At 41.8% G+C, this 26808-nt stretch overlaps 1 protein-coding gene across 4 annotated transcripts in view; it reads right to left on the bottom strand.

The window, feature by feature from the left end:
* The window catches only part of LOC122557335 (zinc finger MYM-type protein 3-like), a 152119-nt gene that overhangs the window by 108479 nt on the left and 16832 nt on the right, over positions 1-26808 (bottom strand). Inside the window, exons 1-2 of one of the 4 annotated variants that reach the window (XM_087991948.1) lie at positions 6056-6163; positions 4390-5254 (exon numbers count right to left, since the gene is read on the bottom strand). In XM_087991948.1, coding sequence (XP_087848074.1) covers positions 4390-5254; positions 6056-6127 — 937 coding nt within the window. In that variant the 5' untranslated portion in view covers positions 6128-6163. Of the gene's footprint in view, positions 1-4389; positions 5255-6055; positions 6164-26808 lie in introns of those variants that run through there. The other 3 variants (XM_043704937.2, XM_043704936.2, XM_087991949.1) reach the window with 3 other exon arrangements.

Genomic DNA, 26808 nt, shown 5'->3' with positions numbered 1-26808 from the left:
TTATCGTCACAGCAATTTTGCAGCCACTATGGGAATATTGTATTGACCAACTGAAATAATTCTTAACAAGGGATAGAGGTTTGTAAATCACATATTACTGCCTTTGTTTCAGAAAATATACAGTGAACGGGTAATGGCCATCCACTATTTGTTAAATAAAAACTCAAAGAACTGCACATGCTCTAATTCAGAAACAAAAACAGATTTCTGGAAAAGCTCAGCAGATCTGACAGCATTGTGGAGAAAAATCAAGAGTTAATGTTTCGATTGAGTGACCCTTCATCAGCATCAACACTCTTAACACCAGTTCTGAGGAAGGCTCACTTGACCCAAAACGTTAACTCTCCTTTCTCTTCACGGATGCGGCCAGATCTGCTGAGCTTTTCCAGCAATTTCTGTTTTTAACATGACCTGTTAAACTTCACATAGTTTGACAAATGTTTCTTATAATTCACAGTCTGGCATAAGATAGAAGAAAGAAAATTTTGAGTCAATATATGGATGTACCCACCAGAGAAGGTTCAAGCTTGACCTACTCTTGAGAAGTAAGGCAGGGTGGGTGACTGAGGTGTCAGGGGGGAACACTTTGGGGCCAGCAACCATAATTATATTAATTTTAAAATAGTGATGGATAAAGATAGACCAGATCTAAAAGTTGAAGTTCTCAATTGGAGGAAGGCTAATTTTGACAGTATGAGGCAAGAACTTTCAAAGCTGATTGCGGGCAGATGTTCACAGGTAAAGGAATGGCTGGAAAATGGGAAGCCTTGAGAAATGAGATATCATCAGTCCAGAGACAGTATACTGCTGTTAGGGTGAAAGGAAAGGCTGGTGGCTGTAGGGAATGCTAGATGACTAGAGAAATTGAGGGTTTCTTTAAGAAAAAGAAGGAAGCATATGTCAGGTATACACAGGAGAGATCAAGTGAATCCTGAAGAGTATAAAGGCAGCAGGAGTATACTAAAGAGGGAAATCAGCAGGCCAAAAGGGGACATGAGATAGCTTTGGCAAATAGAGTTAAGGAGAATCCAAAGGTTTTTACAAATACATTAAGGGCAAAAGGGTAACTAGGGAGAGAATAGGGTCCCTCAAAGATCAGCAAGGCAGCCTGTGTGTTGAGCCGCAGGAGAAGGGGGAGATACTAAACAAGGATTTTGCATCAGTGTTTACTGTGAAGGACATGGAAGATACAGAATGTAGGGAAATAGATAGTGGCATCTTGAAAACTGTCCGTATTACAGAGGAGGAAGTGCTGGATGCCTTGAAATGCATAAAAGTGATAAATTCCCAGGACCTCATCAGGTGTACCCTAAAACTCTGTGGGAAGCTAGGAAAGTAATTGCTGGGCCTCATGCTGAGCTATTTGTATCACCGATAGTCACAGGTAAGGTGCTGGAAGACTGGAGGTTGGCTAACGTGGTGCCACTGTTTACGAAGGACAAGCCAGGGAACTATAGACCGGTGAGCAAGTTGTTGGAGGAAATCCTGAGGGACAGGATTTACATGTATTTAGAAAGGCAAGGACTGATTAGGGATAATCAACATGGCTGTGTGCATGGAAAATCAAGCCTCACAAACTTGATTGAGTTTTTTGAGAAAGTAACAAAGAGAATCGATGAGGGCAGAGCTGCGGACGTGATCTATATGGACTTCAGTAAGGCATTCAACAAGGTTCTCTATGGGAGACTGGTTAGCAAGGTTAGGTCTCATGGAATACAGGGGGAACAAGCCATTTGGATACAGAACTGGCTCGAAAGTAGAAGACAGAGGGTGGTGGTGGAGGATTGTTTTTCAGACTGGAGGCCTGTGACCACTGGAGTGCCACAAGGATTGGTGCTAGGTCCACTACTTTTTTTCATTTATATAAATGGTTTGGATATGAACATAGGAGGTATAGTTAATAAGTTTGCAACTGACACCAAAATAAGTGGAGTGTACAGCGAAGAAGGTTACCTCACATTACAACAGGATCTTGATCAGATGCAGGTTCATAGCTCTTGAAAGTAGAGTTGCAGGTAGATAGAATAGTAAAGGCGGCATTTAGTATGCTATCCTTCATTTGTCAAAGCATTGAGTATAGGAGTTGTGAGATCACGTTGCGGCTGTACAGGATATCGGAAGGATGTTTTGAAACTTGAAAGGGTTCAGCAAAGATTTACAACAGTGGTGCCAGGGTTGGAGGATTTGAGTTCAAGGGAATGGCTGAATAGGCTATGGGCTGTTTTCCCTGGAGCATCGAAGGCTGAGGGGTGACCTTATACAGGTTTATAAAATCATGAGGGGCATGGATAGGATATAGAGACAAAGCCTTTGCCCTGGATTGGGGGAGTCTAGAACTAGAGGACATTAGGTTTAGGGAGAGAGGGGAAAGATATAAAAGGGACCTAAGGTGCAACTTTTTCACGCAGAGTGTGGTGCGTGTATGGAATGAGCTGACAGAGGAAGTGGTGGAGGCTAGTACAATTGGAACATTTAAAAGGCATCTGGATGTGTATATGAATAGGAAGGGTTTGGAGGGATATGGGCCACGTGCTGGCAAATGGGACTAGATTAGGTTGGGATATCTGGTCGGCATGGACAAGTTGGACTGAAGGGTCTGATTCCTCCCTGTACATCTTTATGACTCTAAATAGGGAAAGGCAAAACTGGCTGGGGCTTTTTTCCACTCAAGTGTCAGCTGAGAGGTGACCTTATAGAACCTTATAAAATCATGAGGGGCATCCATAGGGTGAATAGCCGAGGTCTTTTTCCTAGGGTGAGGGAATCCATAACTAAAGGGCATAGGTTCAAGATGAGGGAAATAGATTTTTAAAATTGCTTGAGAGGTATAATTTCCATGCAGAGGATGGTGCATATATGGCACAAGCTGTGAGAGGAAATGGTGGAGGTGGGCACAATTACAACATTAAAAAGATATGTATGAACAGGAAGGGTTTAGAGGGATAGGAGCCAAATGATGACAAATGGGACTGGGTCAGATTGAAATGTCTGCTTGGCAGGAATGAGTTGAACCGAAGAGTCTGTTTCCATGCAACAAATGCCCAGGAACTGATGGTCGTAAGTTGATATTTTCTGCAGATTTCTTTTTAGACTCTGTTATATTACATATTTTAAGTTTAATTATTCACAGCTTCAGTGCCATATCATTTTAAACTATTTTACTGAAATCTGTAACTACATACATTAGGTTAGAATTGTTTTGAAGTATGCATTCAACAAAGAACTATGGATTGCAGCCAACAATTTCTCTTCAAGAATGTGTCTGGGTTTCTACCCTCATCTGTCTTCTGCACAGAATGGAACCTACATTTCTCCAGTACCCGCACAGGATCTGGCAAGATGTGGAAAGCTGTTGATGGAAACAGAAATGAGAAGACTGATCAGCTGCTGGAAGGCAGTGCTCTTTTGGTGCTAACAGCTGCTGGAAGTGCAGTTTCCATGTATGAATTGGCTGCTCCTTGAGAAGAGAGACGACCAGCAACAACAGCCCAAACACTTGGGCTTTGAAGCACAACACCAAGGAAGGCAAGAACAGCACAAAGCTATCCGAGCTGGGAGAACAGATGGGAGTAGGAGCCACTTGGAAGCAACAAAACTTAGGGGATGGGGACGAAATCCAAAATGAAATGGGAGGGAATTGGATGGTGTTACATAATAAAGTTGGAATTGTTTGGAATGGAGACTGAATGAAGTACAATTGCAGCAAAGAGAAGAATTTTGTCGCTAAGGTTTTGAGGATCTCTGCCTGAATTTGCATATTTATGGATGGGAAGCAGATTAGAAGAAGTGAGGCATTATGTTTCCAATACAAAAAATGTGACGGCTGCTGTCAATGGTGTTCAAAAATGCAATCTCCTGCTGAAGGAGTTCATATTTTTAGTTACAAGATCTCAGTTCTCCCCCTACCACCACCACCCACCCCCCCACCCCCCCGACTGACCAAATAAAAAGGTAGATTAAATAACCCAAATGAAATTCCATTAGTTCTCCTACTCAACCCAACTCTTTTACTTTCCACAACGAATTCTTCCGTCCCAAATAATGCATATTGGTAAAGACTTTATAAGAGATATGCATGAATGTTATTAGTCAAAGAAAACAAAGGCAGATATTTATTTCAAATCTACAAATGTGGAGAACAAACTGCTTTTTTGAACTTAACTATAGGTGAATTAAAAGCATTTTTCCTAGTTCACTAATCGGATACTTGATTCTTAATTGAAACAAACTGCTTTCATCAGAATTATTTCATAACTTATGCTGTTCAACAAACAGCTGAATAACCAAGGAGGGAGACCAAATAAGAAACTAAGATTAGGTACCATATTTACCTGCTAGCCTATCACAAGAAGCTGTGAATGCCAATTTAGAAAATGAAAAGGTACTGACCTTTAACAGTTTCTGGCGAAGTTACCACACTGGAAGTTATTTTTGGCGGAGTCTCACAGGCGTCACCTTCTTTTCCGTCTGACTCACTGCATTGTATATCACGCTTTCTGGCGGTTTTTGTGCCCTCAGAATCCTCCACAGTCTTTATATCACAAAGCACCTCTGCCTCTTCCTCCTCTGGCATTGGTGATCTAGCCAGATCGGGGAGCTGCTGTGAACAGTTATCTGTCTTTAGATCAATCTCTTTCAGATTTGGCCCAGTTCCCAAATTTCCTTGTTGAGCTGCAACATCTGCAGGTGTGTCAGGTTGGTGTGTTGATTCTGAGAGTTCTGTTTTTGCGATTATGTCCACATGCTCAGGGTGGCCATGAGAAGAATCTACGGCAATGTTGTTGTCAGTGTCCTCTTTCATATCGACTGCATCTTTGTTGCATGTAGACTCCACTGACTGTAACAAATAGTCCATTGTGCTTCCCTCATCATCTGCTCCGCAAGGATCATTCAATCTGTACACCGAAGGTCCAGTGTGACCTTCCCCTGAAGGAGAGTCATTATAAAAAGCCCCCAATTCTCTTCTTTCACCATTTCCTTCACTGAAGCTTTTCGGTTTAATCCATACCTCATTGCCTCCATCAGTATTCAACTTTACTGTGACTTGCTCATTAACAGGCGGTGTCTTAAGGGAACCGGTTTCATCAGTAGTGGAACTCTGTTCCCTTTCTGAACAGGACTCTGATGCATCGAGTGAAATATTCATGTCTGCAGAAGTTGAAATATCACTGCTTTTATTTGCAGCATTTTCGTTAGGAAGACAGTTTGTAGATTCTGCAACACTGCTAGTATCCATGTTCAGACAGAATACAAACTGTGGGGAAAACAGAGAAAGGTTAAAGTTCTTTGTAAAAAGAAAAAAGAAAATACATACTAGGCAGCATACAGTTGTACACCCCAGAAAAGATATCGATGGCAAACCTTTAGCAAGTGATATAGTGAATCAGTCTTTCACAAATCATGTCAAAACAAATTAAACAACGTATCGCAAATGTACTGAACTGCTTCACAGCCAAAGTGAGGATCCGTAGTCAGGGCAGACTGCTCAACTACAAGACATCACCAAAACAGACAATTCTCATTCAACACTCAAACAAACATACTTCCTCTTATTTCTGGACGTCCATTATCAACTTGAGTTTAATCAAAAGCCATTAATGACAACTTTATCATCCAGACCATTGGTGCAACAGAGGGCCAAAGGGTCTGTACTGTGCTGGAATGTTCTATGTTCTAACGTACATCAGGTACTCCAAGAACTTCTAGTCAGTACATTTCAGTACTACCCCATGAGCTTATTGAGCAATTGGAAAAGTCACAATTATTATTTTACCATAAATTCACAAATGCAATAACTGTTAATCCTTCACAAGAACCCTCGCACACTAACAATGTAGAAACAGGCCCTTCAGCCCAAAAAGTCCACACTGACCCTCCAAAGAGTAACTCACCCAGACCCATCTTCCTCTGACTAATGCACCTAACACTATAGGCAATTTAGTAAGGCCAATTCACCTAACCTGCACATCTACTGGACTGTGGGAGGAAACCAGAGCACCCGAAGGAAACCCACGTAGACATGGAGAAAATGTGTCTATGACAGACAAGCAGTCACCTGAGGCTGGAATCGAACCTCGGTCCCTGGAGCCGTGAGGCAGCAGTGCCAGTCACTGAGCCACCGTGCCATCCTCTTGAAGACAGACTTTTTGTCTGTCAGTGCACTGTCTGGTTCTATTCCAGAGATTTCACACATGATATGCAATTTGCGGACACCAACTTCTGTAAACAGTTAAAGTTTATTAAAGCTTGTAAATACCAGGTGATCCCTTGGACCCTCTTTGCAGGCATGCGAAGTTGGGTCAAAGTGAGGCTTTGAAAAAAGAAAAAACATCCCCTTTATAAAGGTCAGTTAGTCATGCTTACAGATACTCTGGCCATGCCCCCACAGTCACATGCCACTCAAGACAACTCCCAGTCATTCACAGTCACATGTTACCCTAGGTAAAATGGTAGGATAAGATCATCCTTTGAGATAATGCAAATGCTAATGCCCTAATCCTGAGGAATCATTATGCAGATAATTTCCTGACTCAGAAATTCTCCAAGAAAATGCAGGTGTAAGCTGTTCTAGCTTTGGGGGATGGCTTGAAAGCATTTCTGAATGGAAGAGATTGAATGATAGTTTAATATGATAATAGCAGGTGCAAATGACTGTCCAATTGGAGCGCAAGTCATCCGCAATCTTGCATGAATGTCATCCCAAGCCACTTCCTGAATGTTCACTGAGTGCAGTTTAACTCTATTATATTCATGTCCAGAAAGATAGTCCCATTTAATCTTTTAACATTACAGCACAATGAACCGAAGTGACACATGCCTCTCATGTTCCCACTGTCAAGTAAAAAGGTATGGTAATGTAAGACTTCCTTAATCTTGTTTCTTCTCAAATTGAAGATAGATCATGAAGAGGACACATTCATTAGTTTATTCTTGGCCTCGAGGATCACTGTTGAGCATTCCAAACAATGTTTGGGGTGAATACAATTAATTTACAACAGGAAATTCACATTTTGCATCTCAACAGAATCCTTAAAATGCTCAAGGGAGGACTTTTCTCCTTGGGAATGTACAATTTTGATACCTCCTCACAGATCTGCCTTTAGATGTAATGTGTGTTTACATGAAACGAACAAGTTCATACCAAAATACAGAGATTATAGTTTGAAACATCCTTCAAGATGAGTACAACTACTTCAAAGACAACTTTGGGCTATCCTCAGTATCGCCACTGCCTTCAATTTTTGTTTTCTTTAGCTTCCTTCAGGGTGTTGTGCATTAGTTAGTATTCTGGGGATGGAGTTATAAGGCACGACAGAAAGAAGCAGACTGAGATAGTGTAGAGTGGGATTGCATATTATTTTAAAAACAAAAATTGCATTTGAAATATCCTATTATCTAACTGTAGGCAAGTTTCAGCATGGGCTTTTAAAAATTAATAAATTAACATCCTCATGAAAGTGAGGAAACCTAACTAAGGAATGAGGCGGGATCCATTGGTCTAAAATTAACATGCATTGATCTGGAAGCAACCTGCATAATCAATTCGCCAACAAGAAACAGAAAGTAGATTTAATTGCTTAGATTCTGGATCAGTGGTGCTGGAAGAGCACAGCAATTCAGGCAGCATCCGACGAGCAGCAAAATCGACGTTTCGGGCAAAAGCCCTTCATCAGGAATAAAGGCAGAGAGCCTGAAGCATGGAGAGATAAGCTAGAGGAGGGTGGGGGTGGGGAGAAAGTAGCATAGAGTACAATAGGTGAGTGGGGAAGGAGATGAAGGTGATAGGTCAGGGAGGAGAGGGTGGAGTGGATAGGTGGAAAAGGAGCTCGGCAGGTCGGACAAGTCCGGACAGGTCAAGGGGACAGTGTGGAGCTGGAAGTTTGAAACTAGGATGAGGTGGGGGAAGGGAAAATGAGGAAGCTGTTGAAGTCCACATTGATGCCCTGGGGTTGAAGTGTTCCGAGGCGGAAGATGAGGCGTTCTTCCTCCAGGCGTCTGGTGGTGAGGGAGCGGCGGTGAAGGAGACCCAGGACCTCCATGTCCTCGGCAGAGTGGGAGGGGGAGTTGAAATGTTGGGCCATGGGGCGGTTTGGTTGATTGGTGCGGGTGTCTTGGAGATGTTCCCTAAAGCGCTCTGCTAGGAGGCGCCCAGTCTTCCCAATGTAGAGGAGACCGCTTCGGGAGCAAAGAATACAATAAATGATATTAGTGGATGTGCAGGTAAACTTTAGACCCCAGACCGATAGAGTATACAAGTACATCTGCATGATATACAATGGGAGACAAGCAAAACATTGCGCATGTTGGAAATCTGAAACAACTAAACACACTGGAAATAGTCACCAGATCTGCCAGTAACTTTAGAGATTTTTTAAAAAGTGAATACTTCAAATGATTAAATTTTTGTCAGAGCTTGAAAACAGTTTCTGGAAAGCTACAACAGATTTTAAGAAAGCTGATGCAGAGGAAGGTCGAGGAGTATAAAGATAAAAGGGAAGGTCAGTGTTAAGGTTCAAGAAAGGAGAGATTACAAAACAGAAGGAATGATAGTCCTCTTCTGTCTTGTATGGTCATCACAGAATTACAGTAGGTTTACAGCAGGGGAGGCCATTCAGTCTTTCTCGAGTGTGTGGTGCTAGAAAAGCACAGCAGGTCAGGCAGCATCCGAGCAGGAAAATAAATGTTTCGGGCAAAAGCCCTTCAGCTTATTCCTGATGAAGGGCTTTTGCCCGAAACGTCGATTCTCCTGCTCCTCGGATACTACCAAACCTGCTGTGCTTTCCAGCACCACGCTCAACTCTGATCTCCAGCATCTGCAGTCCTCACTTTCTCCCATTCAATCCATCTCACCAGCCCACAAATGAGCATAACCTTAAACATTTTAAATACAAACAATGATCATTTGAGGATTCTTCAATGGTTCAATGTAAACGGTTCAATGTACACATATGCAGTGCATACCAGACTCTGACTAGTTCTTGAGTGAACATATTTTTCTCCTATCACATTTGTTTCTCTTGCAAATCAATTAAATCTGTGCCCTCTTGCTCTTGATCTTTTTATGATTGGGTACAGTTTCTCTCAATCTATTCTATACAACCTGCTCTTTGCACTTTCCTTACCAAGGAAACAGCCACAACCTCTCCAATGTACTCTCATGACTGCGGTTTCTCATCACTGGAAACATTCTTGTAAATCTCTTCTGCATTCTGTCCAATGTGTTCACATCCTTCTTAAGGTATAATATGCATAACTGTGCAAAATACTCCATAGAACATAGAACATTACAGCGCAGTACAGGCCCTTCAGCCCTCAATGTTGCACCGATCTGTGAAATTAATCTAATGCCCATCCAACCTACATCGTTCCATTCTTATCCATATCTATGTCCAATGCCCATTTAAATGCCCTTCATGTCAGCGAGTCTACTACTGTTGTAGATAGGCCATTTCAACGCCCCTATTACTCTCTAAGTAAAGAAATTACACCAACATCTGTCCTAAATGTATCCCCTCGTGTTAGCCTTCACCATCCGAGGAAAAAGGCTCTCACTGTCCACCCTATCAAACTCTCTGATTACCTTATACGTCTCAATTAAGTTACCTCTCAACCTTCACCACTCCAATGAAAACAGCTTCAGTTCCCCCAGCCTTTCTACATAAGACCTTCCCTCCATACCAGGCAACATCCTAGTAAATCTCCTCTGAACCCTTTCCAAAGCTTCCACACCCTTCCTATAACGCGATGACCAGAACTGTACGCATTACTCCAGGTGCAGCCTTACAGCTTGTACAGCTGAATTATGACCTCGTGGCTTCGAAACCCAATCCCCCTACCAATAAACGCCAACACACCATATGCCTTCTTAACAATCCTATCAACATGAGTGGCAATTTTCAGGGATTTATGCACCTGGACACAGAGATCTTTCTGTTCACCTCCACAGCCAAAGATTTTATTTTAACCCAGTACTCCACATTCCTGTTACTTCTTCCGAAGTGAACTTCTTCACACTTTTCTGCATTAAACTCCATTTGCCACTTCTCAGCCCAGCTCTGCAACTAATCTATGTCGCTCTGTAATCCACAACATTCTTCAGCACTATCCACAACTCTGCCTACCTTCATGTCATCAGAAAATTTACTAACCCATCCTTCTACGCCCACCTCCAGATCATTTAGAAAAATGACAAACAGCAGTGATCCCAAAACAGATCCTTGCGGCACACCACTGGAAACTGAGTCCAGGATGTACATTTCCCATCAACCACCACCCTGTTTTTTCCTCAGCTCGCCAATTTCTGTTCCAAACTGCTGAATCACCTTCAATCCCAAAACTCTGTATTCTGTGCAACTCCAGCTGAAAGCTAGCTAATTTCTGCATAGGTTCAGCATCAGCTTCTTGTTTTTGTACTTGATATCCCACTTAAAAAAGCCCAGGGCACTCTACCCTTGGTCTGTCTTGTTTCCTTCAAATGACTACTTTCAATGATCTGTGCACACATACACCCAGGTCCCTTGGCTCCAGCAGCCCCTTTAAAACGATATCCCTTATTTTATGCCATCAGTCCATGCTCTTCCTGCCAAAATGCATCACCTCACACTTCTCCATGTGAAAGCTCATTTGCTATCTATCCACTCAAACCATTAATTTATGAGCTTTTTAAAGCTCCGTCCTCACCTTTCCATTGATAAAGCTTCCAAATCCATCTAGTCTACAATCGCTGTGACTGATCCCAGCACAATAATATTGAGAATAATTCAACGTAATCAGGAAAAACACGAATTCCAGTCCTGAACTCTTGGGAACTCCACTCCAAACTTTCAGCTGGAAAAATATTCATTGATCATTACTCTTGGTTGCCTATCACAGCCTATTTTATATCCATGTTACTAAGGTCCATTTTATTCCAAACGTTGTGATGTGCCACACAGGCCTATTGTGTTGTGCTGTGCCCAACATCTTCTGGAAGACTGTGTAGATCACATTAATAGCATTACCTTTATTATTTCCTCCAGTTACCTCTTCACTAAACTTCTGAAAGTTAGTCAATGAACAATTTCACCTTTAGAAATGCATGATGGCTCTTCCTAATGAACCTACCTTTTCCCATATGGCTACTAATTTCATCTTGAATAATTATTTCTAGACACTTCCCCACCAGTGAAGTTAAACTGACTGGCATTAATTGCCATGATGATTGTCATCTCCAGTGTTTTGACACTTCTGTCAACTAGGGAAGAATGGAAGATAGTGGCTTGTTCCCCTCCAATTTCCATTTTCACTTCATTCAGCATCTTTGGATCATTATATCTGATCCAGGTGACTTGACAATATTAAGAACCAACAGTCCATCCAATGCATCTTTTATCAATTTTGAACCCTTCGCGTGACACTTGCGTCACTATGGTCTAAAGACAGATGCAAAGTATCCATTTGATACCTCAGTCTTAGCCCAGTTTTTATGTGTTGGTCCACAATCAGCACCATTCCTCCTTTTATCACCCTTTTACTACCCATATACCCCAGAAGACTTTGAGATACCCCTTTATGTTAAGTGTTAGTCAAAACAAACTCATGTTTGCTTCTCTAATATGCAATGTCACTTTCTCTGTGTACCTTCTGTGTTCCTTTGTTTTCAACTGCATGTTTTACCTGACACTTATCATAAGCATACCAACTCTTATCTTATATTCTATTTCTAAATCATGCAAGCAACAAAATAGGTATCAAGAACATGTAAATGGGAACACTATAGCTAAAACATTATCCACTGCTAATATCTAAAAAAAAGATTTGAGCAGAAATTATGATCTGAAAATTGCTGAACTCCACATCAAGCTTGAAAGGCTATACTATTTGCTTAACCAAAAAAAAAGCTGGGATAGAGAATTAAAACATTGGATCAGGTTCAGGCTTATGACTAGACTCTGGTATTGGTAAGAACTAATACAAAATAAATAAAATGTGAAATAACGCAGATGCTGAAAATCTGAAACAAATACAAAATGCTGGAAAAACTCAGATCTGATATTACCTGTGGAGAAAGAAACAGAATTAACTGACTCCAGAACGACTCTTCTTACGAATTAGATATTTTTCAGGACCGACAAAGCCATAATGTGCTAAGTACTCCAGGTTCAAATTCAGGCGAACTGAAGCCGGATAAAATTAGATTCCTTACAGTGTGGAAACAGGCCCTTCGGCCCAACTAGTCCACAACGACCGTCCGAAGAGTAACCCACCCAGATCCATCCCCCCTAACTAATGCACCTAACTCTATGGGCAATTTAGCATGAAGACTATTTGTTTTTAAATTCAATCACAGGACATGGACATGACTGGCTCAGCTAACATTTATTGCCCATCCCTAATTGCCCTCAACAAAGTGTTGGTGAACTACCGTCTTGAACTGCCATTCTCGGGGCATAACTACACCCAAAGTACTGTTTATCAGGGAATTCCATAAGTTTGACCCAGTGACAATGGAGGGGAACATGCAGGTGATAACAGTCCCAATTATCTGCTGGTTTGTTCCTTAAATTAACGCTGGTGGTAAAAATAGAGAAAGGTGAAGGTGTTCGATCAGAGTCAAAGAGTCACAGAGTCATACAGATGTACAGCATGGAAACAGACCCTTTGGTCCAACCCGTCCATGCTGACCAAATATCCCAACCCAATCTAGTCCCATTTGCCAGCACCTGGCCCATATCCCTCCAATTCCTTCCTATTCATATACCCATCCAGATGCCTTTTAAATGTTGCAATTGTACCAGCCTCCACCACTTCTTCTGGCAGCTCATTCCATACATGTACCATCCTCTGTGTGCAAAACTTGCCCCTCAGGTCTCTTTTATATCTTTCCCCTCTCACCTTAAACCTATGCCCTCTAGTTCTGGACTCCCCGACCTCAAGGAAAAGACTTTGCCTATTTATTCTATCCATGCCCTCATGATTTTATAAACCTCTATAAGGTCACCCCTCAACCTCGATGCTCCAGGGAAAAAGCCCCAGCCCGTTCAGCCTCTCCCTATAGCTCAAATCCTCCAACCCTGGCAACATCCTTGTAAATATTTTCTGAACCCTTTCAAGTTTCACAACATCTTTCCGATAGGAAGGAGACCAGAATTGCACACAATATTCTAACATTGGTCTAACCAATGTCCTGTACAGCTGCAACATGACCTCCCAACTCCTGTACTCAATACTCTGACCAATAAAAGAAAGCATACCAAATGCCTTCTTCACTATCCTATCTACCTGCGCCTCCACTTTCAAGGAGCTATGAACTTGCATTCCAAAGTCTCTTTGTTCAGCAACACTCCCTAGGACCTTACCATTAAGTCTATGAGTCCTGCTAAGATTTGCTTTCCCAAACTGCAGCACCTCGCACTTATCTGAATTAAACTCCATCTGCCACAATTAAGCACATCGTTTTGTCCTGTTTGGCATTGAGCTTCTTGAGCACTGTTGTAACTGCAACCATCTAAGCAAGTGCAGACTATTCCATCATACTGCTGACTTGTTCCTTGCAGACCGTGGACAGACTTTGTGGAGTCAGGAAGCGAATTACTCAGTACAATTTCCAGTCTCCAACCTGCTCTCAAAAACATATTTACATTCTTTTATATGTTAGGCCTTTTCAATAGCTGGTCAATGGTAACTCTTAGGATGTCAGTAATGGGGGATTCATAAATGGGAGCATCACTAAATGTCAACAAGTTGTGGCTGGATTTTCTCAATCAAGATATTCACTGTCTGACACATATATATTGCAAATATTACTTGCCACTTACAACCCTAACCAGGAGGTTGCCCAGGTTTTGCTACGATTGAACACATACTGCTTCAGTATATGAGGATGCACATTGTTCAAGATTCTTGACATCATCAGTGAACACCCTCAGCTTACGAAGGAAAGATCACTGGCGATGCAGCTCAGTGGAACAATGCAAGAGGAAAGATATCTTGTAATTGAGATAACCGATACAGAAGATACTTTTGAAAAATCATCCAAGTCAAAAGATATGGGTAAAAAAAAGGAAAGATCACATTGATGGGATTATCTGGGTTGGTACGGTGGCTCAGTGGTTAGCACTGCTGCCTCACAGCACCAGAGACCCGGGTTCAATTCCCGCCTCGGGCAACTGTCTGTGGGAGTTCGCACATTCTCCCTGTGTCTGCGTGGGTTTCCTACAGGTGCTCCGGTTTCCTCCCATAGTCCAAAGATGTGCAGGTTAGGTGAATTGGCTATGCTAAATTGCCCGTGGTGTTCAGATTGATTAGTCAGGGGTAAATGAGGGGAATGTGTCTGGGTGGGTTGGGCTGAAGGGTCTGTTTCCACACTGTCGGTAATCTAATCTACCTCTACTATAGCCCCTCGCCCATAGTAAGAGGGAAATTGAAAAACAAATACAGTCAGCTCTGCTATAACACATTTTTCTTTAATGCAAATTGGCTGTAATGCAATTGGTGAATCAGGAACACTTGCTAAAATGCGAACTTGTAGCACATGCACTGGATATATTGTGATTAGATTGCCAAAACTTTAAGTGTTATTTATATTGCGTGGTTGCACAAGAACACAACTATCACGACCGAATTCAAAGAGATCTCAGATATACGTAAAGCATAACAAGGTTGTAATAATGGTGGATTTTCATTCCAAACATTGGCTGGGGTTATCATAGTGGTAAAGGTTTGGATGGTGAAGAATTTGTTAAATATGCAAGAGAATGCGGAGAAATAAACTTTTGACATTTTAAAAACAGTTCATATTACCTAAGAGAAAGTTTGGGAGGTGTTACAGAATATAAAAGGAGGATAATTATCCAGGACCTGATCAAATGCATCCCAGACATTGTGGGAAGTAACAGAGGAAACAATGAGATCCCTAGCAGAAATATTTGCGTCATCTATAACCATAGGTGAAGTGCCTAATGACAGCAGGGTGGCCAATGATGTACCATTGTTTAAGGCTGTAAGGAGAAACCAGCGAACTACAGACCTGTTGAGTCTGACTTCAATCAAGGGTAAATTCTTGGAGGCAATTAGAAAAGATAGGATTTATGGACATTTAGACACAAAAATTGATTAGGGATAGACATGCATGGTTTTGTGCAAGAAAAATACTCTCACATAAACTTGATTTGAGTTTTTTGACTATGTTACCAGACAAGTTGATGATGACAGAGCAGAAGATGTTTATTTGGATTTGGACAAGGTTCCACATGGTAGACTGATTAGTAAAGTTAGGTTCCATGGGATTCAGGGTGAGCTTGCCAACTAGACACATAATTGGAGAGAGTAATGGTGGAAGATTGTTTTTTGGACTGGAGGCCTGTGACCAGCAGTGCTCCACAGGGATTGGTTCTCGATCCTCTTTTGTTGGTTATTTATATAAAATGATTTGGATGAGAATACCGAAGGTATGGCTAGTAAGTTTGTGGACAACACCAAAATTGGTGGCATTGTAGTGAAAAAGGTTTTCTAAGATTACAAAGGGACTTTGATCAAATTGGTCAATGGGCTGAAAACTAGCAGATGGAGTTCAATTTAGATAAGTGCAAGGTATTCCATTTTGGTCATATGAACAAGGGTAGGGCTTATACAATTAATGATAGGGCCTTGGGTAGTGTTGTAGAACAGAGGGACCTAGGGGTGCAGGTATGTAACTCTTTGAAGTTTGCGTCACATACAGGCAGGGTGTTTAAAAAGGCATTTGGCACTCTTGCCTTCATTGCTCATGTCCTTCGAGTGTAGGAGTTGGGAAGTCATGTTGAGATCGTCCAGGATGTTGGCAATGAGAAAGTGTACAAGGTATAAGCAGGTAGGGAAAGAGTTAAGTTTTGGGTTGTGTGAGATAAAGGCTCAGCTCGCATGACTTGGATCAGATAAGAACTTGCAGTAAACAATGGAGGTGCTGGAGACAAGGTAGTTGGTTAACAAGGTGAAAAAGCATTCATTATGTGAAGCACTTAAGGTTAAGAAGGTTAAGAAGATCCCTTGTGTAATGCCAGATGGCTTAATCTTTACTGTTGATGCGTGCTGATTGTAATGGTCACCCAATCAATATGGATGCTTCCTTATTTGGAAACTGCTCACTGCAAGTGACTATATAATTCCTTAAGAATCTGCTATTCAAGAGAAGATGAGAACTCATGTGTCTGTGCACAAGGGTCATCCTACTCTCTCCCTCCAGGGCCCAGAATAAAAATGAAGGAGATAAAGCCATACTGTGTCTTTGAATGTTTGCTTTGACTGATACAGGGATGGGGAAACGGGACGACAGCGAGGCTTCTTAGGGAATACTGTGTCCAGTTCTGCTTGCCTAGTTATAGGAAGGATATTATTGAGCTGGAGAGGGTTGAGATTTACCAGGATGTTGCCGGGTATGGAAGGTTTGAGTTATGAAGACAGACTGGACATGTTTTGGAATATTTCCACTGGAGCATAGGAGGTTGAAAGATAAACTGATAGAAGTTTATAAAATAATGAGGTATACACAGGGATAATGGTAGTTGTCTTTTGCTTAGGATGGAGGATTTCAAGACTGGGGGCACATTTTTAACGTGAAAGGACAGAAATTTTAAAAAGACAGGGGGCAATTTTTTTTCCCCCTCACAAAGAGTGGTTAACATATGGAATGAACTTCCTGAGGAAGTGGTGGATGCTGTACAGTTACAATGTTTAAAACACACTTGGATAGATACAAGAACAGGAAAGGTTTGGAGGGATATGTGCCAGAAACAGGTGGGACTAGGTTAGTTTGGGATTATGTTCGGCATTGACTGGTTGGACCAAAGGGTTCGTTCTGAGCTGTAAGACTCGATGACCACAACAATCTCCCTTTCTGCTTGATCTATCACTGAACAGTACCCACAATCTCCGACTCCAGTTTTTGCTTGGGCTTGACACTACATATGTGAAATGCTGCTTTGATCACGAGAGCAGTCACTCTCACTCCCCACCTTGAGTTGTTTTGTCTGCTTTCAGACCAAAGATGTTTTGAGGTCAGCAGCTGAATGGTTATTATCTGCAACTTACAAAGACACCGAGAAACCACCTGCACACTCATCCTCCACTATGAGACTGCCACTTATCTTTTACATATTTTACTTGCTCCCCCCACAGAATTTAACAATAAGCTGATAGAAAACTAGGATCAGCAAGAATCCCTATAAAACAAGAAAATTCTTGGACTCTGTTGAGTAACTTTGTCTCAAGCGGAGGCAGCAACCGGAGTGCTGCAGATTTCTCCAAATAGGTCTGAGCAAATAAGGAAGGAAGAAATGAGGAAGATATTTAGTCATTCTGACTCAGAAACTCTTCCTGGAATGTCCACATACATATGAGCATGGACAAGATGATTTTCAGCATATCCAGAATTAAGACAGTACATTTTGTGGGAAAAAAGTTTTTATTGTCATCAATTTCTTTTCATGTGCTCTGAATCAGGTTCACAAGGTTTCCAGTTAAGTATAACAGGTTAGGTATGCTAAAGTTAACTACATATTGGCAAATGCATTTCCACAGGTTTGTGGCAAAGTGTATGCATTTTGGGATGCAGGTTTGCTCGCTGAGCTGGAAGGTTCATTTCCAGATGTTTCATCACCCTACTAGATAACATCTTCAGTGGGCCTCAGGTGAAGCAGTGCTGATAATTCCTGCTTTGTATTTATATGTTTGGGTTTCTTTGGGTTGGTGATGTCATTTCCTGTGGTGAAGTCACTTCCTGTTCCTTTTCTCAGGGGGTGGTACATGGGGTCCAACTCGATGTGTTTGTTGATCGAGTTCTGGTTGGAATGCCATGCTTCTAGGAATTCTCGTGCGTGTCTCTGTTTGGCTTGTCCTAGGATGGATGTATTGTCCCAGTCGAAGTGGCGTCCTTCCTCATCCATTTGTAAGGATACTAGTGAGAGAGAATCATGTCTTTTTGTGGCGAGTTGGTGTTCATGTATCCTGGTGGCTAGTTTTCTGCCTGTTTGTCCAACGTGTTGTTTCAGTCCTTGCATGGTATTTTGTAAATTACATTAGTTTTGCTTGTTGTCTGTATAGGATCTTTCAAGTTCATTAGCTGCCGTTTTAGTGTGTTGGTAGGTTTATGGGCTACCATGACGCCCTCTACAGACAACCAGCAAAACTAATGTCATACCGTGTAAGGACTGTAACGAACACTACATTGGACAAACAGGCAGAAAACTAGCCACCAGGATACACGAACACCAACTAGCCACAAAAAGACATGACTCTCTCTCACTAGTATCCAGCTCAGTGAGCAAACCTACATGCAAAACCTCAACCTGAGCTACACATCTTCTCAAAACTCGCTGCATGCATTTTTTTTGAAGGTCAAAATATTGGATTCACACTGCATACCAACGAAATTCTCAGAATGAAACAATGATGCAGAATATTACAATATTCTGCAGTTTCCAAGGAAAGTAGGCAGAACTGCAGAATACAAGTCCTCCAAAACCTAAACAAGTCCAGCATTGGCACAAAAATGGTCAAGGGAAAACAGGAGCTCTGCAGATACACAAATTCCACCTAGAAATGTGAAACTGCTTGTACCATGGGGAAAAAAAAATCATGCAGCTGACTGGAGTCTGTGAAATGTAAACAACATAAATGAAAAAGAAAGCAAATTAGTACATTTAATGACTCCAACATTCAACTAAAATCCCTTCAGGAGCAAACCAATATAATTCACCCTCCAGTTGAATTGTCATCAATATGGTAGAGATGACAGTGGTTGATGAGGGGTTAATTGGGAGTCTTAGAGGAAAATCCAGACACCAATGAATTAACAAAATGGCTGAAAATACACAATCCATCCAACTACCTAAAAAAATAAACATATTAAGGGGGAGGAGTGGTTTGTGCAAAGAACAAGATCCTACCATAGAACCACAGAATTATTTTGAACAACTGCCACTAAAATAATCATCCTTCAGTTTTATCGAACCATTTGATTTTTCAGCACTTTCTGATCTGTTAGCATTGCAACTGTTCCTGATTATAGTTCAAATTAGCAGAATGCCCACAAGCAGTCAGGCTTAGTGACCCAGCCTCCACAGCTCAGTTCTGAGACATAACAATTTTTTTTTTACTCCTGATTTCTCCCATTCAAATTGTAAAAAGGATCATTTCTACATACTACTCCCATATCAATGTTGTTAGCACCTCAAGATGTATCAATGGAACTTAAATTTAAAGTTCGCACATGGTACACAAGAGTCTAAAGCATAACACAGCAGACCTCAAAGAGCATTCCTACCTTCCATTCACTCGTAAAAGCTAGACACACAAGGAGAAAGGACATGCCAGCACAATGTATGCATGTTGCCAGTAAAGGAACAGCTGCATTCTGCACTGTCATAAAAATTGGCAATGCCTTGAGTTAGTGAAGTTAGAATGAACAAACATCAAAGTTGCATTTCAGAGTCACAAAGTATACAGCATTGAAACAGACTCTTTGGTCCAACTTTAAAATATAAGCATTATTTGCTCAAGGTATTGGTGATAAACAACATTAAGTCATTGCCCAGATTAAAAATCTCCCCATTGTATCATTGAGTATATTGCCACATTACAAAGTATGAACATTCTTGTATTGCTGCAACCAGGCATGAATAGTTTTTAACAAATCATTGATATGCATTTTGCAGTAGTAGCAAAGTGAAGGTGTATGGCACCAACATTTTAAATTTCAACCCTGCCATTTTTTGCACACTGCAGCAGGAGCTCCCTCTCCTGGATGTAGCATGGATCCATTGATTAAGAGAGTAAGGTGGCTTACTGGTGAAGCACAATTGCACTGAAATTACATTGCTGACCAATAATCACCCTCACTGAACTCTTCCAATCCTAAATGAGATCATCAGCATAGGCTATCAACTTCTGGCAAAGCATAACTTCTGATGCAAGTCAGTTCTCCAGAAATTCAGTGATTTGCAACTGCAAGATCCAAGTGATTCTCTTCTCGAGGCACCATTACTATTTGGGGCAGCGCATGGTGGCTCAGTGGTTAGCACTGCTGCCTCACAGCACCAGGGACCCAGGTTCGATTCCAGCCTCTGGCGATTGTGTGTGATCTGCACAAACTCCCTGTGTCTGTCTGCTCCGTTCCCTCCAACAGTCCAATAGATGTGCAGGTTAGGTGAATTTGTCATGCTAAATTGCCCATTGTGTTCAGGGATGTGTGGGTTAGATGCCTTAGTCAGGGGTTAATGTAGAATAATAGGGGAGGGGAATGGGTCATGTGGACTTATGGCCTGTTACAACACTATAGGGGTTCTATAATGTTCTATTACAATAACATGACTGCATATAGTATCCTTAACCTAGAAAAAAAATTCCAAAGCACAAGAAATGTACAAAATGACATTGCAATATTGGAGGCAGTGCAGGGAAAGTTGATTTAGGTATACAGAGGAACTTTGATTATCCGAACGTGATGGGAAGGCACTATTTCGTTCAGATAATTGATTATTCGGATAACCAATCTGACCTTAAACAAGGCAAGTCATGCTGATCTAACACTGTGCTCCACCAGAAAGTTTGTTTAAATCTATAGTTTTGATGAGTTTGCTATTTAAACCAATCTCTGCATTCTGCAAATTGAAGGTTAAACTGAGAAGGACTAAATCCTTACCATCACGTAAATATATGAAACCCCAGCATTAAACAAGATGCTGAACAGCTTCGACAATCACAAAAGCATTTGTCAGTTTCCGCTGCTAGAAAGACAGAAGCACCACCTCGTGCATGCATTTACTTTACCACCATTTTTTAAAATGACCGACCAAGGAGAGTGACTGGAGTAAAGCACTTACTTTTGCAAAGGGTTGTATAACTAAACCTTATGTAAAAAATATCCAGTCGCTGATGCTTGAAGTGCTTGTGTTTCTTTGTTTTTGCCAGCATTTTCACATGTTCATCAGTACAAGTAACCCAAATTCACTTACCTGTTTGATGTAACATTTTACGGGACCTTGAGATCTAATTTGGATAATCTGATATTCAGAAAATCGAGGTTCCTCTGTAGAAGGATTATATTAAAAAATGTTAAATTGGTCAAACTTATGCTTGCTGGAGTTCAGAAGAATTAGAAGAACTGACAAGATTCGCAGGGGTTTGGACAGTATAAATGCACGAGGGTTGCCTCCCTTTGACTTGCAGTGCCAGGGATTTCAGTTCGATTCCAGCCTTGGGTGACTGTATTTGCGGAGTGTGCACATTCTCCTCGTATCTGCATGGGTTTCCTCCCACAGTCCAAAAGATGTGCAACTTAAGTGAATTTGCCATACTAAATTGCCCGATAGTGTCCAGGAATGTGTAGGCTAGAGGAATTAGCCATGGTTAATGCAGGGTTATGGGTATAGGGTAAGGAATGGGTCTGGTGGGATGCTCTTTGGTGGGTCAGTGCTCAATGAGCTACATGAACTCCATCGGCACTATAGAGATTCTATGGTTCTTTGTGAGTGTGTTGGACCAGATAGCATAATCGCAGAGTAAAGGACCACACAATTAAGGCAGAGGTGACAAGGAATTTCATCTCTCAGAGGGTATTAAATAAGTAGCATTCTTCACCAAAGAGAGTTAGAGATTGGGTCATTCAGTGTATTCACATCAGGCAGAAATGGCCAGTAATAAGCAACAGCCCAGTAGACAGCACAGATAAGAAGAATAGGCTGTCTGGCACAGTGCCCTGGACGCCACACTCAAAAGCTCCACTACACTGCGCTGGATGTCGAACACGAAACACAAAATAAAAAGATTTTTTAAAAATTTAAGTTAAGTTATTTCATTTACCAATGTGGGAACTTAGCTATTTAAAGTAAGGTACTTCGACTCAGAGGGGTACAGGTATAATCTTTTACTTTGTCCTCAAGCCCTAAAGAATTTACCTACAATTTTAACAAAGATTCCTACGCTTCACGTAAAGTTGCAATTTTCAGCAATGAACCAACTTTAAGTGAGGATAGCGCTTCTTACAACCATCCCATGTCTCAATGTGCTTTACAACCAACAGAATACACACTGAAGGGAAACCACTGTTGTAAAGTAGGCAAAACAGCATGCATTTGCACTCAGCAAACTCTCCCATGTTTGATCTTAATCACATGATCTATTTTGTGATGTTGACTAAGGAATAAAATATTGGCCAGGTCAATGGCAGAGGCACACTCCCCAGCTCTTCAACATTGTGCGACAGGACCTTTTGCATCCATCCAAATCAGAAGGTGGGCATCAGTTTAATGACTCATTGAAAAGGCAGCACTTCAGACAGTAAAATACACTGTTAGTACTGCGGTTATCACGCTTGATTGTTTTTGTGTGCTTAAGCTCTGCAATAGGTCTTGAAATTGAAAACTGGGAGATACAGAGGCAAGTGTGCTACCAACATGGCTGTCAATGACAACATACCAGGAAAGGATGGTATGTCAAAGGCTTCAGAGACATGAAATGGCAATGAATTTTATGCACCATCATGTGACTTTCATTCGGCTTTAAGTGCTGCAGAAAGGGTATAAACCTATGTAAACTATGACAAAGGTGGGCACAGATTTGGGATCAAATTCAAATATACTGGAAACAAGGCAATCACTTCTAAGTTGAAAGTTAACTTTTTTTAATATAAGGGTATATAGCATCTATGAGGAACTGTACACAATGTTAGCTAACCTTGGGGTCAGAAGAATAATTAGATAAGCAATTTGTGAGAACGAGATTGGAGAGCAGAAAGGAAGTCTCAACAGGTGCAAACAATATAGCTTGGGAGAGGAAATGAGAGAAGATGGGAGGCAAGCACGCCCAGGGTGAGGGCAGTGGGAGATCTGAAATGGTAGATAAAAGGAAATGCAGGAATGGAAGACAATGAGCAAGGGCAGACTCAAATATTACAGTTCAGGAGGAGGCTATTCTGCTCATGCCTTTGCAACAAACATCTGATTACATAAATTTCATTTTCCAGCTTTTGGCCCATTGTCCTGAAGGTGATGTCATAAAGACGTACAGCACGGAAAGAGACCCTTCGGTCCAACTTGTCCATGCCTACCAGATATCCCAACCCAATCTAGTCCCGCCTGCCAGCACCCGGCCCATATCCCTCCAAACCCTACCTATTCACATACCCATCTAGGTGCCTTTTAAATGTTGCAATTGTACTAGCCTCCATCACTTCCTCTGGCAGCTCATTCCATGCATGTACCACCCTCGGCATGAAAAGGTTGCCCCTTAGGTCTCTTTGACATCTTTCCCCTCTCACCCGAAACCTGCACCCTCAAGTTCTGGACTCCCCCAGACAAGGGAAAAGACTATCCATGCCCCTCATGATTTTATAAACATCTCTAAGATCACCCCTCAGCCTCTGGTACTCCAGGGAAAACAGCCCCAGCCTATTCAACCTCTTCCTAAAGCTCAAACCCTCCAACCTTGGCAATATCTTTGTAAATCTTTTCTGAACCCTTGTGCATATTCTTACAAGCATTACAGAATTTAGAACACGGAAGCAGCCATTAAGGCAGCCTTCACCACAAGGGGATTGGAATACAGGAATAAAGAAATGGTTTTACAATTGCACAGTAGTTTGCTGAGACTATACCTGTAATAGAGGTAGAGAGGGATGGAGGTTGAGGGAAAGACTTGCAGAACTCAGACACAGACACCAGTGGTGCAGAGATGAAAATAAGGAGGATGCACATTCCCCTCGAAATGGTACCGCCATGGTTAATTACTGGGTGACTAATGCAGAGGTCCAGACTAATTCTCGAAGGGCGAGTTCAAACCCGATCATGGTGGATGGTGGAACTTAAAGTCAATCAATAAAGCCAACCAATAAAGTTGTTTTTCATCTGGTTTACTAATGTTCTTATTAGATCTGGCCTACCTATGATTACAGACCTATAGCAATATGGTTCACCCTTCACTGGACAATCAGGGATGGGCAATAAATGATGACCGAGTCATTCCCATGAATGACTAAAACAAAAGACCATATCCCAGACACCTCCAATACATTGCAAATGAATATCTAAAAAAACTGTCCAAGTTCAGACTTTGAGTTCGAAATTTCTACAACCCTTTGTGAAAACCATTTATCCTCAAACCTCCTCTTCACCTTATGCAAATTGCCTTAAATCTATAATCATTAGTTATTGAACCCTCTACCGGTGGGAAAAGTGCCTTCCTAATCACCCTATCTGCATCCTTATCAGATCCTCTTCCAACCTTCTCTGCTCCAAGGAAAGCCACCCTCAACTGTCTAACGTTTCTCAACTAAACCCACCACATCACAACTTGTCAGTGTAAAGACATAGTTGCAACTTTAGTTGTGGGATTTGTGAGGACACTGCTCCCAGCATGGATCAAATGAACCCTGTCCCAATGGAACAGTTCTCTTCGCCAACTACTGTAAGTCCCCCACGAATTGGAATCTATTTGTCTCACACCAATCTATCAACCATGCATTCACCTTTCTAATGTTCTTTACTTTATACCAAGTAACACATTTCTCAAATATTAAGAGATCATCTTTGTGCTCCACTTTCTAATTTAGCCCATAGCCCCTCAACAGAACCACTTTCCCTTAGTCACTGACCATTGGTCTATGGTCAATCTAGGGGTTGTGACACTGAGCAGTGTTCTGTTAACTGGCCCCCTCCCCAACATATCACAGCATCTGCAGCTCAGACTCCAGCTCATCAACTCTGATCCAAAGTTCCCAGAGCAGCCAACACTTGCAGAAGATAGTATCGCCATGTATTGCACATGCATCACCAGCCCCCGCATACTACAACTGCGATTCATCACCTGCCCAGCATCTATATTTATTTTAATTACTTTAGCTGCTGAATATTTTAAGTCAATTTCTTAACTGCATTTTTCAGCCAAAACAACTTCTCTTCATTTAAACCACTTAAACCATCAAGAAAGATGTGCAAGAAATACCTAACAATGACCTGTTGTCCAGTGATGTCACACTTCAGTTCTGACAGTTAAAAACAGGTGGACGGGGCTCTTTGCCTCCAATTTTTGTTTCCCACCACTCCAGCTCTTCTCACATGTCAGGTGCTCCAGTCTGCTCTACAGTGATGCTGACTTGCTGCACTATCCTCCCAGTCTCCAAACATTAAGAGCCCCATCAACGAGCCCCGTGAAAATCCATTAGAAACAGAAATACTTACCATCACATTCTGCTTCCTGCATTTCACTCAATTTGCCTTGAATACCAGAAGAGCTTTTACTTTCTTGACTGGTCTGCCTTGAGCGATCTTATCAAAAGCCTTGTTAATGTCCATACATACCACATTAAAATGCATTATTTTTCTTAACATACCTAGTTACATCAAACAATTCAAATTTGTCAAACTTTATAACAAATTCATGCTATCCTTGATTCATCCATGACATTTTTATGTCCTCGTTGTCTACAGGAGTAGTGCCAGAAGACTGGAGGCTAGCAAATGTGGTTCCCTTGTTCAAGGGGGAGTAGGGATAACCCTAGTAACTATAGGCCGGTGAGTCTCACTTCTGTTGTGGGCAAAGTCTTAGAAAGAATTGTAAGGGATAGGATTTATGAACATCTGGATAGGAATAATGTGATCAAGGATAGTCAGCATGGTTTTGTGAAGGGCAGATCGTGCCTCACAAATCTTATTGAATTCTTTGAGAAGGTGACTAAGGAGGTAGACGAGGGGAAAGCGGTAGATGTGGTGTATATGGATTTTAGTAAGGCGTTTGATAAGGTTCCCCATGGTAGGCTACTTCAAAAAATACGAGGTATGGCATTGAGGGTGAGTTGGACGTTTGGATTAGGAATTGGCTGGCTGGAAGAAGACAGAGGGTAGTAGTTGATGGTAAAGGTTCATCTTGGAGTGCCGTTACTAGCGGTGTTCCGCAAGGATCTGTTTTGGGACCATTGCTGTTTGTCATTTTTATAAATGACCTGGAGGAGGGGCTAGAAGGTTGGGTGAGCAAGTTTGCGGATGATACGAAAGTCGGTGGAGTTGTTGACAGTGAGGAAGGATGTGGCAGGTTACAGCGGGATATAGATAAGCTGCAGAACTGGGCAGAAAGGTGGCAAATGGAGTTCAATGTAGCTAAGTGTGAGGTGATTCACTTTGGTAAGAGTAACAAAAAGATGGGGTACTGGGCTAATGGTCGGATACTTGGTCGTGTGGATGAGCAGAGGGATCTTGGTGTCCATGTACACAGATCTTTGAAAGTTGCCACCCAGGTAAATAGTGCGGTGAAGAAGGCATATGGCGTACTGGCTTTTATTGGTAGAGGAATTGAGTTCCGGAGTCCTGAGGTCATGTTGCAGTTGTATAAAACTCTGGTGCGGCCGCATCTGGAGTATTGTGTGCAGTTTTGGTCGCCATACTATAGGAATGATGTGGAGGCACTGGAATGGGTGCAGAGGAGGTTTACCAGAATGTTGCCTGGTATAATAGGAAGATCGTATGAGGAAAGGCTGAGGCACTTGGGGCTGTTTTCATTGGAGAAAAGAAGGTTTAGGGGTGACTTGATAGAGGTGGACAAGATGATGAGGGGTTTAGATAGGTTTGACCGTGAGAACCTTTTTCCACGTATGGAGTCAGCTATTACAAGGGGGCATAGCTATAAATTAAGGGGTGGTAGGTATAGGACAGATGTTAGGGGTAGGTTCTTTACTCAGCGAGTCGTGAGTTCATGGAATGCCCTGCCAGTAGCAGTGGTGGACTCTCCCTCTTTATGGGCATTTAAGCGGGCATTGGATAGGCATATGGAGGATAGTGGGCTCGTGTAGGTTAGGTGGGCTTG

The sequence above is a fragment of the Chiloscyllium plagiosum genome, unplaced genomic scaffold (genome assembly GCF_037043375.1).
Source record: "Chiloscyllium plagiosum isolate Xiang-an unplaced genomic scaffold, Cpla_swu_hap1 HiC_scaffold_11, whole genome shotgun sequence".
Lineage (NCBI taxonomy): Eukaryota > Metazoa > Chordata > Chondrichthyes > Orectolobiformes > Hemiscylliidae > Chiloscyllium > Chiloscyllium plagiosum.
This window is presented reverse-complemented; position numbering and strand designations above follow the sequence as displayed.